Here is an 18,132-nt window from a genome sequence, read left to right on the forward strand (position 1 = left end):
ACTTCGAGAAGCCACAGAAAGTGAAATGGCCGAAAAGGCTGCGATATGTAAGGCAAAGATGGATGAGGCATTTTCTGTTGATTCTGATGATGACGAAATGGACGAGGTACACAATGAGGCTGCTGATTTTCTGAAAATGAAGCAAAGTGTGAAATTCTCTACTGAGGGGGCAAGCACTCCCGGATTGGATGGTGTCAATGGGTAGTATAGCCTCCTGGAATATTAGGGGGCTGAACCGCTCGCTAAAACAAAAGGAGGTTCGCCAGGTGGTTTATGAGAATTTTCTGAATTTATGTGCAATTATGGAATCACATGTTAATGTGTCTAATTTGTATGATATATGTAAAAAAATCTATAGAACTTGGGATTGGTTTTCAAATGGTAATATCTGTCAGAAAGGCACTCGAATAATTCTTGGTTGGAATATCGAAGTGGTTGATGTTATGCTATTATCTCAAACTGATCAGGTTATTCATGTTCAAGTCATTTTCAAGGAAGATAAACGTGTTCTTTTTTGTTCTTTTGTATATGTTGATAATCATTACAAGAATAGAAGAGAATTGTGGCATAATCTTGCTGTTCATAAGGCTTTGGTTCATAACAAGCCATGGGTTATTATGGGAGATTTCAATTCGGCTCTGAATTTGGAGGATAGCTACCATGGTTCTTCAAGTGTGACTCTTAGTATGCGAGAGTTTAAGGAATGTGTTGATCGAATTGAAGTGGTTGATATTAACAGTTCAGGGTTACATTATACTTGGAATCAAAAGCCGAAAAGAGGTTGGGGTATATTCAAGAAGATAGATCGTGTAATGGGTAACATTAGTTTCATTGATGAATTCCCTGCTTCATTTGCAATTTTCCAGCCTTATAGAGTGTCTGATCACTCTCCATGTATTCTTAAGTTGCCATCTATTTCTCGCAGCCGTCCAAAGCCTTTTAAGTTTGCAAACTTTCTTGTTCATAAGCAAGGTTTCTTGGAAGCTATTAGTGAAGCTTGGAAAATGGAAGTTATGGGTCACCATATGTTTAAAGTCGTAAAGCGCCTCAAAGAATGCAAGCGTCCTATGCGTAAATTGTTACTACAGCAAGGTAATTTGCATAAAAAAGTGACTACTTTGCGTGCTTCTCTTGATGCGATGTAGATTGCGATTGATAAAGACCCGACTGATTCATCTTTGCTGGAGAGTGAAGCTGCTTGTTTAAAAGAATTTCAAACTGCACACCTTGATGAAGAGAGGTTTTTGAAACAAAAAGCTAAAGTGGAATGGCTTGCAGTGGGTGACCGAAATTCGGCATATTTTCATAATTATGTGAAAAGTAAAAATCACCGTAGCCGAATTGAAGTCATTAGAGATACTAATGGTGTTTTACATGAAGGCGGGGCTGCTCCAACAGCTTTTGTGCTCTCATAAAAGCTTTTGTTTACACGAAAGTTATCCTCTCATAAAGCATCTGATATGGTTCGACATGTTACAAATGAGGAGATTCGGCTTGCCATGTTCTCTATAGGTGAGGATAAGGCTCCTGGACCTGATGGATTTACCTCTACATTCTATAAAAGTGCATGGGATATTTTGGGTAATGATGTATGCCTTGCTATTCAGGAATTCTTCCGAAACAGTAAGCTACTTCAGGAGGTAAATCATACTTTGATTGCTTTAGTCCCTAAGGTACCTACTCCATCTTCTATTACTGATTACCGGCCTATTTCTTGTTGTAACACCGTTTATAAGTGTATTAGTAAGATAATCACTAATAGAATTAAGGATGGTCTTCATGATATAGTGAGTATAAACCAATCTGCATTTGTTCCTGGTCGTAGAATCTCGGATAATATTTTACTTACTCAGGAATTGATGCACAACTACCATCGTAATTCTGGTCCCCCTAGATGTGCTTTGAAAATTGATATTCAGAAAGCTTACGATACGGTTGACTGGAAGTTTCTTGAGACTGCTCTTAATGGATTTGGTTTTCACAAGCTTATGATCAAATGGATCATGGTTTCTATCACTTCTGCTTCATTCTCTTTGTTGGTAAATGGGAATGTTTATGGTTATTTTAAGGGAGGACGCGGGTTGAGACAGGGGGATCCATTATCTCTTTTTCTATTCACCCTCGTGATGGAAGTTCTTACACTCGTTCTTCAGAACTCGGTGCTCTCTACTGCTAGCTTTTGATTTCACAACAAATGTGAGAAATAGCGCATTATTAACCTTTGTTTTGCAGATGACTTATTTTTATTTGCTAGAGGAGATATTATTTCAGCCAAAACGGTTATAAATGCTGTGAATGACTTTAAGGATATGTCAGGGCTAATTCCAAGTATTCCTAAAAGTAAAGCTTATTTCTGTAATGTTGTTGAGCATGTCAAGCAGGCTATGCTGTTGGTGATGCCATTTGAAGAAGGTTCTCTTCCTGTTCGTTATCTTGGTGTACCATTAATTACGACCCGTCTTCTTCACAAGGATTGCAATATGCTTGTGGAAAGATTGGAAAATAGGATAACGGATTGGCGCAACAAGTCTTTATCTTTTGCGGGTAGAGTCCAATTGGTAAATTCTGTCCTCTCTTCTTTTCATATCTACTGGGCTTTTGTTTTTATTTTGCCAGTTAGTATTATTAAGGATCTTGAAAAGCAAATGCGGTCTTTTTTTATGGTGTCAAGGGCCGATGGTGAAAGGTAAGGCTAAAGTGTCTTGGAACTCAATGTGTTTACCTAAAAATGAGGGTGGATTGGATATTCGTAGGATCACTGAAGTAAATAAATCTCTTATGGTATATCACATTTGAAGCCTCCTATCTCATAGAGAATCCTTATGGGTAAAATGGGTGCATTTTTATAGGCTCAAAAATAGAAGTTTTTGGGATGTTAAGCGGCCTAAGAATTGTAGTTGGGGATGGCGTAAACTATTGCAGCTTAGAGATGTTGTTAGGCCTTTTTTATGGAAGAAAATTGGAGATGGAAGAAACACGTCATTATGGTTTGATAAATGGGCTGAAGTATGCCCATTAAGTTCGCTTATATCTCCTAGACAAATTGCTCAAGCCGGCCTCTCTTTAAACTCAAATGTTGCTGACGTTGTTCAGAATGGTGAGTGGAAATGGCCAACTGCTTGGCTTGATCTTTTTCCTGTTCTAATTAACCTTCTATCTATTAATCTACATGCAAATCAGATTGATACTATGGTTTGGAAGGAATTGGATGGAAAAGAGAACGTGTTAACTAGAGTGGTTTGGAACTCGATTAGGATGAAGGGCAACGAGGTTAATTGGGCAAAAGTTATATGGAATTCGCATAGTATCCCTAGACATGCGTTTCTGGTATGGCTGATTATTCGAGAGAAACTCAAAACCCAAGACAAGATGATGCAATGGAGTCGGTCTAGTGGCAACACAAGCTACAGCTCCTTTGTTGTTCTTTGTCCAAACAAGGACCCGACTCTCACTCACATTTGTTTTTTGAATGTAATTATTCTTCACAGGTATGGATGCGGATCAAAATTATGGCAAAAGTTCCTGATATGACTGATTCATGGACTGGTATACTCCAATGGCTTATTGTGAAGTCTAATTCAAGATCATCAAAGAATGTAATTGGAAGATTATTGGTGGCGGCCACAGCTTACTTCATATGGCAAGAAAGGAACAATAGGTTATTTTCTAACCATGCTAGACCTCTGGACCAACTTTTTGACCTCATTACAAACACTTCAAGCATACTCGTGCAGTTGATAGTTTGTTGGAAGAATGGAAGGTACCACGCCTATTAGTGGTAAATCCAAGATAGGCGCAACTTTGCATTTCAGTAGTTGATTGTTTAACACATTAGTGATGCTGTTTTTTGCTAGTGTGTAGTTTCCCTTTTTCTATTGTTTATGTTGTTTGCTTTCTAGCTTGTCAACATATATATGGCATGTCATATATATGAATTGGTTGACACTATGTCAATCCACTTGTACCTAAACGTTTCAGTTGCTGTGAAATATAATTCATAGGGGTATCCCATTACCCAAAAAAAAAAAATATTTCAGGACAAATAGGGGAATTTGTTAGGACCAGTTTTGACTAAAACTAGCCAGTAACTAGTTGTATCTGGAGACCAGAAGATTTGTCCAGAAATATATTGAAGTCTAGTTGCAACGTACAGTTAATGCAACTGAAGACTTCCTCTAGTTGAGATCTGATAAGAACTGAAGACATTCCAATTGACATCGAAGACAACAAGTGGAAGATAGAGAATGACAATGGCAGCGAAGCCCAGTTGGCATTCTACACAGATAGAAACTGGAGAATATCAGTCTAAAGCATTTACAATGCTTTACACTGTTTACGAGGAAGACCTTTTTGCTTTATGCAGCTTTATACAGACAATATCATTTGTCTATGATTAAAGTACAAAAGTGCAAAAGTGATTAAAGCATGTTGGATAAAGTAGCATCTTGACTTACCTTATCAAGCATATTAAAGGAACTCACCTAGTTTCCTTGAATGCTGTCAACCATATCTATACGACAAAGTTGGAATCCCAATGCCAACTTTGTCTATAAATAGAGGTCTTTGCACAACAAGAATATAACTTTGCATATTCAGACTTTTGCGATATTCTTGGTGTACTTGTGCAAAATTCTCTCAATCGTAAAAGGGAACACTTCACAACTTTAAGTGTTTCGATTGTGTAAGAGAATTTCCAAGTATAGATCATTTGTATTTCATAGGTTGTTAGGATATTTACATTTATGTATTATCTTGGTTCCGCAACTACCTTGTATTTTATTTTGCTCAATAAATAAAATACATTTGAAAATTAGAACTTGGTCTCATCATTCTTACTTTGTTGTATTTACTTATTGCATTGTCATTTCCTTATTGTCACCTGCTAAGTAATCTAAATAAGGACTTGGTATATATTCATTGTAACTGGTCGTCTCCAGTTCAGTGTTTATATTGCAAAGAAATCTCACCAATTACATAGAGGTGTCGTCAGTTAGTACCATCTCTTAAGTTGGAACTTATAATTTGAGATTGCTATGGCACTGGTATTGCACAAAAGATTGGAGTTTTTGAGGCAGTGACACCATAGTCTTGAGATTGCTATGGCACTGATATTGCATCCACAAAATTTGTGAACAACAACTTCCTGCAGCAACATACTCAGCTTCTGCAGTGGAAATGGAAACTGAATGTTGTTTTTTGCTGGACCAGCTTACAAGTCTATTGCCAAGAAATTGACATGCTCCTGAAGTACTCTTTCTATCAATCTTACTGCCTGCAAAGTCAGAATCTGAATAGCAAATTAGATCAAATCCTGAGTCTTTAGGATACCAAAGACCCAGATTGGGACTACCTTTAAGGTACCTGAAGATTCTTTTCACAGCTTTAAGGTGTGATTCCTTAGGACTAGCTTGATATCTTGCACAAAAGCATGTAGCAAACATATTATCTGGTCTACTAGCAGTCAAGTAAAGTAAAGAGCTTATCATACCCTTATAAGCTGTGGTGTCAATAGAATTGCCATTTTTATCCTCACCAAACTTATCACTAGTTCCCATAGGAGTTTTCATAGGTGACAAATCACTAAAACAAAATTTAATTAAGAGATCTTTGATATATTTTCCTTGGGTTATAAAAATTCCATTTTTAGTTTGTTTAACTTGTAAACCCAGAAAATAGTTAAGTTCTCCCATCATGCTCATCTCATACTTGTTAGACATTAATTCAGAAAACTTTTTTCTAAGTATTTCACTACTAGACCCAAATATGATATCATCTACATAAATTTGCAGAAGCAGGATATCACCATTATACTTTCTCACAAACAAAGTCTTCTCAACATTACCTCTTTTGAATTTATTAGCCAACAGAAATTTAGACAAAGTATCATACCATGCTTGGAGCTTGCTTCAAGCCATAGAGAGCTTTGTCAAGCTTGAACACATGGTCGGGAAACTTTGAACTTTCAAAACATGAAGGTTGTTCAACATAGACTTCTCCTTCCAATTTCCCATTAAGAAATGCACTCTTCACATCCATTTGAAAGACTTTAAAACCTTTGTGAGCAAAAAAAGCCAAAAAAATTATGATAGCTTCTAATCTTGCCACTGGTGTAAAAGTCTCATCATAATCAATTCCATCCTCTTGTCTATATCCAAGTGCTATCAATCTTGCTTTATTTATGGTCACTACTCTCCTTTCATCCATTTTGTTTTTGTAGACCCATTTGGTTCCAATCACGGTTTTGTGATGAGGTCTTGGAACAAGTTCCCAAACCTTGTTTCTTTCAAACTGTGAAGTTCATCTTGCATTGCATTTACCCAAGATGGATCTGCCAGAGCTTCATCAACATCAGTTAGTTCAACACCAGTAATAGGATCACCAATAATTTGGTTAATTGGATGACTTCTTGTCCATTTTGTCACATGAGTTGGATTATTCACAACTAGGACAGTAGGTTGATTCATTAATTTGGTTGCAGAATGAGTTAAGTGTGATATTCTTGAATTCAGTACCATTATCACTCCTTAAATGCTATAAGTGCACGTTTATCTCAGTAGCAGTCTAGATTGTTTGTGCTTATATTGTAATATGTCTTTGTCATGTGATTGTCATTAATAAACTTTGTATTATGCATGGAATACTAGATTAACTTTGAGTATTGAATGTATAATGATATTCTGCTATGTGAAATACGACCTCGTAATTGCAGGGTCAATTACGAGGCAAGCTATAGGAAATACGACCTCGTATTTGCAGGGTCAAATACGAGGCAGGGCATCAATTACGATCTCGTAAATATGTCGAGCTGGGCAGGAAATGCGAGGTCGACTCGCTGAAGCCCATGTCGAGTTTCCTATAAATACCAGAACCCTAACAGAGATTAGGGTCGAACATTTGTCGAATTATCAAGCATACTTGTGCAGGTTAATAGGTCAAAGGTCGTTCCGCTAGCCCAAAGAAGACCTGCGAAGCAGCATGTGATCTAGGGGCTTTCATTGTAAATCACCACGTTATAGAGAGGGATTCCGCACCTCTAGATAACGGGATTAAACTATTAACGATTCGCGTCAAGGGGACTTACAAGTGGTATCAGAGCCTCTTGGCTTAATACCGGAAGGTTATAGTTTGTTGGTGATAGACAACATCGATTTAGGGTCATTTAGACGTGATTCTTTCACGAGTTTACGACCGGAAATCTTGTTCATGGTATATCTTGGTGTTTGCAGATGTCGAAAGTGTGTTTTTGGCTTTTAGGGTTTTGAATTCAAGAGAATCATCGGACCAGCATCGTTTACGACCTTGCAGGCTCATATTACCTCATCCAACTCGTATTTTTGACTTGGATAGCTAATTACGACCTCGCCAGTTCAATTGTGACCTCGTATCTCGTTTGCGACCTCGTGAGCTCAATTACGACCTCGAGTAACTAATTGCGACCTTGTATTCTTGGACCTGGAGAACTTTACGACCTCGTTCATTTTTAAGCAGTTCATGAACTTTACTAGCTCAAAGAAAATGACATCTCAGTTACCCACAAAATACCAGACTTTGCTGAATCAAATGATTCTGATGGACCATGAAACCGGAAAGGCCAACTCACCACCAAAGTTGATAAGCCTTGACAGATACTTGAATTGGAAAGGCAGATTCGAGTCATACTGTAGGCTGATGGATGTGTGGAAGTGGATGTGTATTACAAAGGGTTATACTCCTCCTACAGTACGAGGTGAAACTCCAAGTTCGAGCACTGCTAGGCTTGCTTCATATGAGCAAATGGACGTTGATAAGAAGAAAGATTATGAAGCCGAAAGCAAGGCATTGGGCTCGCTTCGAATGGCTCTCCAAGGGGAAGTTCTGCATCTATTTGATAAGTATGATACAGCAAAAGGCTTATGGGATGCACTCAAAGAGCATTGTGAAGGTGACGACGATCTCAAGAAGAGTAGGAAAGACTTGTTGAAGAAGCAGTATTATGTGTTCACTAGCTTCAAAGATGAAACTCTTGATGAGACACTGGTTCGTTACAGTTATCTGCTGGTTGAGCTTGCCTACTTTGGGTACAATCCAGATCCAGAAGACGTGATCAAGAAGTTGTTGGAGGCACTTCCTATCACATGGGAAGGATTTATCACGTCTATCCAACAAAATCCCTATTTCAGCAAATGGACATTGGAACAGATTATTCGAAAGCTGAGAAGCCAAGATATGAAAAGAAAGTCGAAGGAAGAAGGTAGCAGTGATTTTGTTCAGCGTCCTGAACTCTATCATAGCAAAACAAGCATTCCTTCCTCAAGATCTTCAAGTGGAGGGATTACTGCCTTCTACAGTGGAGATGATGAGAAAATGAAGAGGACGATGGATTTTGATAATAGATTGTTGTATGTAAACTCTCCGGAATCAGCGATTGTTGTGCATAATGGTAATCAGAACACTAGTTCTCCAAGCTCGAGTTTAACAGGTATGCCGATGAGAATAAGATCTGCAGAGGGACATCTGGGCATACTCGCTTCTTTTGTGCCGGCTCATGAAAAGCTAATTGGAGGAAAACTGACTGATCCTAAAGTGGTTAGGGAGGATTACAAGCAAGTTGATCCAGACGATCTGGAAGAAATGGACCTAAACTGGCAATTGGTTATGTTGACATTGAGAGTTCAACGTGTCACTGATAGAACTCGAAGGAAGGTGATTGACGGCAAAGTAGGGTTTGATAAAATCTAGGTGAAATGCTTTAACTGTGATGGCTTTGGACATTTTGCACGTGAGTGTCAGAGGCCAAGACGGGATAACAATTCAGCTACAGGTCGTCAGAACATCAATCAAGGTGGTTCTATTGCTAGTCAGAATTCTGGGCGTCCATATGCTAATACTGGGAACCGTAGCTCAGGAGAGATCGACAACTCAAGAGCATTAGTGATTCAGTATGATGGTACATATAATTGGGGTTCGAGTAGTGCCGATGATAAGAATCATGCATTCATGGCAGAAATTCAAGACTTTGATGGAGGGATGAACGATCTTGTTGATAATTCTTTCGACTATACATTGTATGCCAGCTCGGATGATCATGATAGTTTTCATCAGAAGGTAGAAGAGGAACCGGAAACATCAGAACCAGTAAGAGCAAGTAACAGTGCTGCTGAGACAGGGTTCATGGCACACTTGGAAGTCTTTAAACAACCGGAATCACTAAGGAAAACTACAGGGACGTGGTTTGTCGATAGTGGATGTTCAAGATATATGACAGGAGATAAGAGATTGTTAACTGAATTCACTCCTGTTAGAGGTTCGTATGTCAGTTTTGCTGGTCCCAAGGGTATCTCTGGTATTGGAAAAGTCATCAATGAGAAGATCAAAATGGACAATGAGAATTTTGTTGAGCAGCTGGAGCATAACCTGATGAGTGTATTACAAATATGTGACAAAGGGAATCCAGTTCTTTTTACTGAAAGGGAGGCTCTAATTTTAAAACCAGGTTATGTCACTCCTGAGGAATGGATTATGCTGAAGGCTCCAAGGAAGAAAGACAGGTGTGGTTGATTCGGTGGAGCACTTATGTTTGTTGACAAAAGCTTCAGAAGATGAATCTCTGCTATGGCATAGAAGGATGGGTCATATTCATTTTAGAAAAATGAATCATATTACCAGCAATGGATTAGTTCTCAGTGTTCCTAGCAAAAGATTTATGGTGGAGGACAAGTGTGTGCCATGTTTAAAAGGCAAACAGACTAAGAAGCCACACAAACCAAAGACCCTGAATTCTATTGTCGTTCCATTTCAGATACTACATATGGATCTATTTGGGCCAGTAAGCATTCGAAGCATAGGGTATATGTACTACTGCCTTGTAGTTACTGATGATTACTCTAGATTCTCGTGGGTGTTCTTCTTGAAGACCAAGGATGAAACTGCTCAAATCCTCATGGAGTTTCTTGAAAGGGTCGAAAATCAATATAGCACAAGAGTGAAGAGAATCAGAAGTGATAACGGGACAGAGTTCAAGAATCAGATTATGGAAGTTTACTGTCTGAGCAAAGGAATTGAGCATCAATTTAGTGCACTCTATGCGCCCCAGCAAAATGGAGTTGCAGAGAGAGAGAGAATAGAACCTTGAAAGAGACTGCCCGAACCATGTTAGCAGATTCAAGGCTTCCCACTATGTTATGGGGGGAAGCAGTGAATACTGTATGTCATGCCCGAAGCTGTTTAATCTAAGGCTGTTGATGATGAGAATAAAAAGGGACATTATAATAATCAAAACATGAATGAAAAATTGAATGGGAATGTGGAAGGAGAGATTAATAAGGAAGTGCAGGTTGACAAAGGTAGTGATACAAACGTCACTGTTGAAACTCCTGGGTCTGAAAATAAAGGTTGTTCCTTAAGTGCGACTGAAGGAGATGATAAGCTAGATAATAATAATTCTGCTAAGGATTCTTCCTATGGGGCTCTAGAGAATTTAGTGCCATCTGGTGGGATTAACGAAGCCTCAAAGGCTACTGAAACTGGGAAAGATAAAGAAATACAATCGTATGCAGCAAAACTTAAAGCTGGATCGATTAAACAGGTTGTAAACTTCAGGAAGCTGGAAAATAAGGATTCACAAGAAGGTATAGATGTGGTTTTACCAAGAGAATCTGTGTCCAAGATAGATTTGCAAACACTTTGATTGTTAATTTTTTAGGGGAAAGACAAGCCTATCCTATTGTGGAGTATTATGTAAAAAATAACTAGACAAAATTTGGCTCAAAAAGTCATGATGAATGCAAATGGTTTCTTTTTCTTTAAATTTTCAGATAAGAAGGGTATGATGGAAGTGTTGGAAGGGGGACCTTGGATGATTCGAGCTATGCCTATCTTAATGTGTGGTCACCGAATGCATGTTTGAAGAAGGAAGAAATAAGGGAAGTAGCAGTCTGGGTAAAACTCCATAATATCCCTCTAGCTGCCTACACAAATGATGGGTTAAATATGCTGGCTACTAAATTGGGCACGCCAAAACTACTTGATGCATATACTAGCTTAATGTGTACAGAATCGTTGGGCAGAAGTAGTTATGCTCGAGCACTGATTGAGATTTCAGCTCGGGATGATTTTAAGAATGAGTTAACTATTGGGGTTCCAGTTATGGAGGGTGAGGGTTATACAAAAGAGACTATTCGTATTGAATATGAGTGGAAACCATCTCGTTGTGCTCATTGTTGTATTTTTGGACATCAATCTGATAGGTGTTCTAAACAAGTGGGACCTCAAAAGAATAAAGCTAAAGTTGATGATGATGGGTTTACAGAGGTGACAGGTAGGAAAAAGGGCCCGATTAAACCTGGGTTTCATATGCATAAGCAAAAAATAACGGTTGAATATAGGCCTGTTTAGAAGCCATCTATCGGTGATCCTTCTTTTTCAAGAATGGATGCTAGCACTCCTCAAGCAAATATTAATATGTAGTAATTCATTCGGTGTATTGAATAAGAAGGACGTGCCGAAAGAGAACAATGCTGGTAATATGGGCAGTAAAGGTTATTATTCTAATTCATCATTTAGTATTACAGTCTACAGGGGCAAGCACTCCTGCCACTATGGGTTCTAATGGGTAGTATAGCCTCATGGAATATAAGGGGTTTGAACCGACCCCTGAACCAAAATGAGGTTCGCCAGGTGGTGAAAGAGAACAAACTTAACGTTTGTGCTATTTTAGAGTCTCATATGTTTCTCTATTATTTAATGTTTGTAAAAAGATATGTAGATCATGGGACTTGACGTCAAATGGGGGATTGTGTAGTAAGGGCACACATATTATTCTTGGGTGCAATTATGATATTGTTGATGTTATGGTATTGTCTCGAACTGATCAAGTCATATATGTTCAGATTATCTACAAAAGTGATAATAAAGCCATGTTTTGCTCCTTCGTATATGCGGATAATTATTATAAAGTACGTAGGGAATTATGGTTGAATCTGTGTCAACATAAAGAGTTTGTTAAGAATCGACCATGGGTTATTCTTGGTGATTTTAATTCCTCTCTTAATCTTGAGGATAGTTCTACTGGTTCTTCTACTATATATTGGCATGGGGAATTTAAAGATTGTGTAGAAAAGCTTGAAGTGTTTGATATTAACAGTATGGGATTGCATTATACATGGAGCCAAAAGCCAAAGAAAGGAGTTGGGATGCTTAAGAAAACTGATCGTATTATGGGTAATCTTTATTTCACTGATCTGTTTCCCGCTTCGTGTGCCATTTTTCAGCCATAAAAAGTATCTGGTCATTCTCCGTGTGTCTTGAAACTTCCAAGTGTTACTAGGGTTCGTGCACAGCCTTTCAAATTTGCGAACTTCCTTGCGAAGAAAGCTGAATTTTGCAATACTGTGGAAAAAGGTTGGGAAGTGCCTATTGAAGGGGTGAATCAATTCAGAGTTGTGAAAAGGTTAACGCAATTGAAGACCCCATTGCGTAGCTTACTTTTTAAGCAGGGTAACTTGCATAAACGCGTTGAGACACTACAAACTGAATTAGATGAGTTACAAAAGGAGATTGACAAGGATTCATTGAATGTATCCTTACGAGATAAGGAGAGTGCACAACAAAAAGTTCCAGGAGGCGTTACTTGATGAAGAAGCTTTTCTTAAACAAAAATCTAAAGTGGAATAACTTGCTGCTGGTGATGCTAACACTTTTTATTTTCGTAATGCTTTAAAGTGCAGGAGCCATAGAAATCGAATTGATGTAGTCATGGATGTGTCTGGCATTGTTCATGAAGGAGGAAATGTTCAGCAGGCATTTGTTACACACTATCAGAATTTCCTAGGCTATGAAAGGGATGTGTCGCTTCAACCATCGCCTGAAATTTTTACAAGTAGACTGGGAACCAAGTGGCTGATCAAATGATACGTGACATTATGGATGAAGAGATAACGTCTGCGATGTTTGATATTGGGGAGAATAAGGCTCCGGGTCCTGATGGTTTTACTTCAGCTTTCTTTAATAATCATGGTCGATTGTTGGTAAGGATGTTACGATGGCTATCCAGGATTTCTTTAAGAAGGGTAAATTACATCAAGAGCTGAATCATATTGTGATTGCCCTAGTTCCTAAGGTACCGACTCCATCTTCTATAACCGATTATAGGCCTATTTCTTGTTACAATGTGATATACAAATGCATTAGTAAGATTATTGCTGATCGGATTAAGAATGGGCTAAAAGAGGTAGTTGGTATGAACCAGTCAGCGTTTATGCCTGGCAGAAGGATCTCAGATAATATTTTACTTTCACAAGAAATTATGCATAATTATCATAGTAATCTGGGTCCGCCACGATGTGCATTTAAAGTTGATATTCAAAAGGCTTATGATATTGTTGATTGGGGGGTTTTTATGTGCTACTTTGGAGGCTTTTGGTTTTCACCCTACCATGATTAAGTGGATTATGCTTTGTGTGACTTCTGTCTCCTTTTCTTTAAGTGTAAATGGGATGCCATGTGGTTATTTTAAAGGAAAAAGAGGCCTACGTTAGGGTGATCCGATTTCTCCATATTTGTTTACATTAGTTATGGAAGTTTTGTCCCTTATTCTTCAGCATTCTGTTCGGTTGGACTCCTCTTTTCGTTTCCATAATAAATGTGAAAAAAGGAGAATTATTAACTTATGTTTTGCAGACGATCTTTTCCTTTTTGCGAGAGGAAACATTGCGTCTGCTATTGTGATTAAGAATTCTCTTGATGACTTCAGGAAGATGTCTGGGCTGGTTTCTAGTGTTCAGAAAAGCACCGCTTTTTTCTGTCATGTACCTAAGACAGTTAAAGTTTCAATTTTAAATCTTTTATCGTTTGATGAAGGACAACTACCGGTCAGGTATTTAGCGGTGCCACTTACTCCCGGTTGCTATATAAAGACTGCAAGATCCTGGTGGAAAAAATGATGTTAAGAATCATTGATTGGAGAAACAAGTTCCTATCATTTGCAGGAAGGCTGCAATTAATCTTGTTTGTTCTGTCATCCTTACATATTTACTGGGCATCTGTATTTATTCTACCTACCCGTATCATTTATGATTTGGAAAGGACTATGCGTGGGTTTCTATGGTGCCAAGGTCCGATGAAAAGAAGTAAAGCTAAGGTCTCATGGAAAGCTGTTTGTGTTCCTAAATATGAAGGTGGACTTGGTATTAGAAGGATTGATGAGATGAATAAAGCTCTTATGGTGTCTCATATTTGGAGTATTTTGACACATAGGGATTCTTTATGGGTGGATTGGATTTATGACCATCACTTGAAGAATAGGAGCTTCTGGGATGTTCCTGTTAAAGCATCGTGTACTTGGGGTTGGCGTAAAATTCTTCAAGTACGTCCACTGATTCATCATTTCATTTACTCTAAATTGGGAAATGGTCAAAGTACTTCTGTTTGGTATGATACTTGGAGTGACATGGGTCCATTAGGAAATGTTATTCAACCTAGTGAGCTTAGACGGGCTTGTTTGTCTTTGAGGGCAACCGTAGCTGACCGTTTTGTTAATGGAGATTGGCTATGGCCTTCTACTTGGCACTCTCAATTTCCTGTTCTTCAATATGCTCTGATGCTTAATTTAATGGATAAACCAGATGAGTTGACATTGAGGGTGAATAATGTGGATCATAACTTCTCTACAGCTATTGTTTGGGAGGCTGTTCGTAGTACTGCACAACATGTTGATTGGGCAGGAATTATTTGGTCTCCTCATTGTGTTCCAAGACATGCATTTAATATGTGGCTCATTATGCGTGAAAAGTTACTAACACAGGATAAAATTCTACAATTGAGACCAGCTAGGAGGAAAACTATGGATGTTATGTGTTGCCCCTTGTGTATTGCAGATTTTGATTCTCACTCCCATCTGTTCTTTGAATGTTCATATGCTATTCAGGTATGGTCAGCAGTAAGGGATTGTGCAGGGATGAACCAGGTTCAACCTTTTTGGAATGCTATTGTTACGTGGCTTATTGCAAAAGAGAAATCTAGGTCGCCGACTAGTGTGGCTGGTAGATTAATTGTTTCTATTGCTGCTTATTTCATCTGGAAGGAAAGAAATAACAGGTTATTTGCAAACCATGCACCCCCTCCTGATATTCTGTCAAAGATTATTCTAGATACAGTTAGAGCAAAATTATGGAAGCTGAAATTCAAGAATACGGCGAGAGTGGTGGATTCACTTGCTACGTGGGGAATTAGTGGTGATTATCTTCTTCAAGATGGAGACAAAAGCTGACTTGATATAGCTTTTATTTATCTTTCCTATATAGTTTCCTGAATAGGTTAGACTAGGCATCTCGTTTGTAGTTGTTCTCTTTTATATGCCTAGCTTTATTTGTCTACTTACATTGGGCATGTCCTATATATGAATTAGTATGATACTCTGTCATACTACTTGTTTTATAATGTTTTTGGGTATGGAATACAAAGTCGCCAGGGTTTCAATTCCCCTTTACCCAAAAAAAAGATTTAATAAGACACCTTATGAACTTTTAAACAATTGTAAACCAAATTTAACCGGGTTGGAACCTTTTGGAGTCCCATGCACATTTTTAAAAGTTCGTGACCAACCTAAATTTGCTGAGAAAGCAGAGGAGGAAATTTTCTTGCTTACTTTCCGGGATCTCCAAACAGGAGGGTGTACAATATTAAGGCTGAAATAGTTGATGTTTGTTATAATGTCGTGATTTCTAGTTATAATTCTCCTGTACATCAAGGGTCTACTATCTTGTTTAATTATGATGATGTGTTTACTTCCTTTAATGGCCCTATTTCTTTTGGTATAGGTAGCTCAGAGAAAGAAGATGTGGTATTGCTACGAAATCAAAGCAAGAATAGCAGTTCAGTTGTATCAGAAACTTCGACTAACATAGCCAAAAGGGATGATACGGTGCCAAGAAAGGAACAAGAAGTAAACAGTACTAAAGAGCATTTGTCAGATTCTTCAACAGATGGTTCATCAAAGGATACTGAAGTTCTAAGTACACAAGAGGTTGAACCTGTTACTCTTTTACCTCAAGGATTACCCAACGAGGGAGAGATAAGTTCAAACCTGGGTGTTGATCTTTAAGTTGATAGGGCTTCACAGCATAGAATCAACAAGTATCATCCAGTTGAAGACATTAGTGGTGAACCAAGTGCAAGAGTAAAGACAAGAGCTCAACTCAATAAGCTATTAGGTTTATTCGCATAGATGAAAGAAACCGACATAGTTGATGAATGCAAGTTCAGCTGCTTTGTATCTCAAGAAGAACCTAGTAATATCCAAATGGCATTAAAAGATCCATTGTGAGTAGAAGCTATGCAGCAGGAACTCCTTTAGTTTGACAAATTACAAGTTTGGGAGCTGGTTGATTTACCAGTAGGAGAGTATCCTTTCGGCACCAGATGGGTTTTAGGTGCAAAAAGGATGAAAAAGGTATTGTTACACGAAACAAAGCTTGGTTAGTCGTTCAAGGTTTTGCTCAACAGGAAGGGTTGGACTACACTAAGGTGTTTGCACCGGTTGCGAGGCTAGAAGCTATTCGTCTATTTCTAGCTTTTGCTGCCTTCAAGGACATTAAGGTATATCAATTGGATGTCAAGAGTGCATTCTTATATGGCACTGTCTAGGAGTTAGTGTATGTTACCCAACTGCCAGGTTTTGAAGATCCAGATCATCCTGATAGAGTCTTTTGACTAAATAAGGCTCTGTATGGATTACATCAAGCACCCAAGGCATGGTATCACAAGCTGTCGAAGCATCTTTTTGAAAATGAATTTGAAAGAGGATTGATCGATAGTACCTTGTTCACAAAATGGAAGGGAGAGGATTTCCTAATTGTACAAGTTTACGTAGATGACATTATTTTTGGGTCATCAAACGAAAAGATGTGCACGGAATTTGAGCAGATTATGAAAGGGACATTTGAGCTGAGTGCTATGAGAGAGATGAACTTCTTTTTGGGTTTACAAGTTGAGCAGACAAAGGACGGATTCATTATTCATCAAACGAAGTATGTTCAAGATATATTTGTTAGAAATATAATTTCTAGTAGTTGATTTGTATGTTTATAATATTTTGTACTTATTTGTATTTCTCATAAGTATGGAAGGGGGACTAGTGTAAATTTTATAGGAAGTATATAAAGCCCCTTCCATAGCTTTAAATTGTAACTTTAACATATTTTCATGCTATCCAATCTTTCCACATTCTTACTTTTCTCTCTCGGCATCTACACACACTAACACACACATAACCTCCATTAACACACACTAAAACACAGTTTAGCTCAATTACATACATTACATTTGGTATCAAAGCAAAATCAGTCAATTTGAACAATCCAGAATCGAAATAGAAGCTGAATTTGTTCTTAATTTTGGTGTTTTTGAGCTGTTCATAAACTTGTTGTTTTGCCGAGATCACTGTTTGGTTAATTTTAGAGTTTAATTTGTTTAAGGATTTGTTCGCACTTAGTTTCTGAACAATTTGGTACAAATTTGGAGTTTTAATTCTCAATATTGAAGAAGAAAATGGAGATTTTCAGTGTGCTCGGCATTTGAAGGGTTGCTAGACGAAGAAGACGACTGCAATATGACTATTTTGTCGTTTTGTAATATCTGGTATTTGCAGAGGTTGTTGATCTTGAGTTGTTCTCTTTGCAGAGCTCCTTGCTCGACAAAACTAAGCATAAAACAAAGAGTGGAGAAATTGTTTATTTGCAGAGTTGTTAACTCGACAAATAATTGAGATTATACCTCTTTGATTTCTTGGTTAAGTGTTGAAAGAAATTGTTCAGTTTGTAGAGATATTATCTCGGCAAACAAGTGAAGTTGAATCATTTGGTTAAGTGTTGGTGATCTGTTAATGATTGTACTAGTTGCCGAAAGTACAACCTTGGTACTTAGTTAAAATTGACATTGATTATAACACTTAGTTTATATACCGAGATATTTGCTCGGCATCCTTCACAACTCTACTTGTGTCAAAGACAACTTCTCTAATTTGCCGAAGTCTGAGCTCGTCATTCTTTAGAAATCAAGTTTCAAAATCTTAAATTTTTTTTTTGTTTTGACTTCAAATTTTTACAATGGCTGCAAGAGAGGCTTTGGCTCTTGGTTCAGATGGAAGACCTCCTGTGT

The 18,132-nt window shown here is 38.0% G+C and overlaps 2 protein-coding genes across 2 annotated transcripts; one reads left to right on the forward strand and one right to left on the reverse strand.

Annotated features, from left to right (window-relative positions):
- The first annotated feature begins 2,309 nt into the window (after positions 1-2,309).
- Positions 2,310-3,776, forward strand: LOC122597001. The gene is made up of 3 exons (XM_043769641.1): positions 2,310-2,686; positions 2,850-3,327; positions 3,489-3,776. The coding sequence occupies exons 1-3, from the start codon at positions 2,310-2,312 to the stop codon at positions 3,774-3,776; spliced, it is 1,143 nt and encodes a 380-aa protein (XP_043625576.1).
- A 1,239-nt stretch (positions 3,777-5,015) lies between these two features.
- Positions 5,016-5,555, reverse strand: LOC122597002 (uncharacterized mitochondrial protein AtMg00810-like). The gene has a single exon (XM_043769642.1). The coding sequence runs from the start codon at positions 5,553-5,555 to the stop codon at positions 5,016-5,018; it is 540 nt and encodes a 179-aa protein (XP_043625577.1).
- Positions 5,556-18,132: the final 12,577 nt, after the last annotated feature.

The sequence above is a fragment of the Erigeron canadensis genome, chromosome 4 (assembly GCF_010389155.1).
Source record: "Erigeron canadensis isolate Cc75 chromosome 4, C_canadensis_v1, whole genome shotgun sequence".
Classification (NCBI taxonomy): domain Eukaryota; kingdom Viridiplantae; phylum Streptophyta; class Magnoliopsida; order Asterales; family Asteraceae; genus Erigeron; species Erigeron canadensis.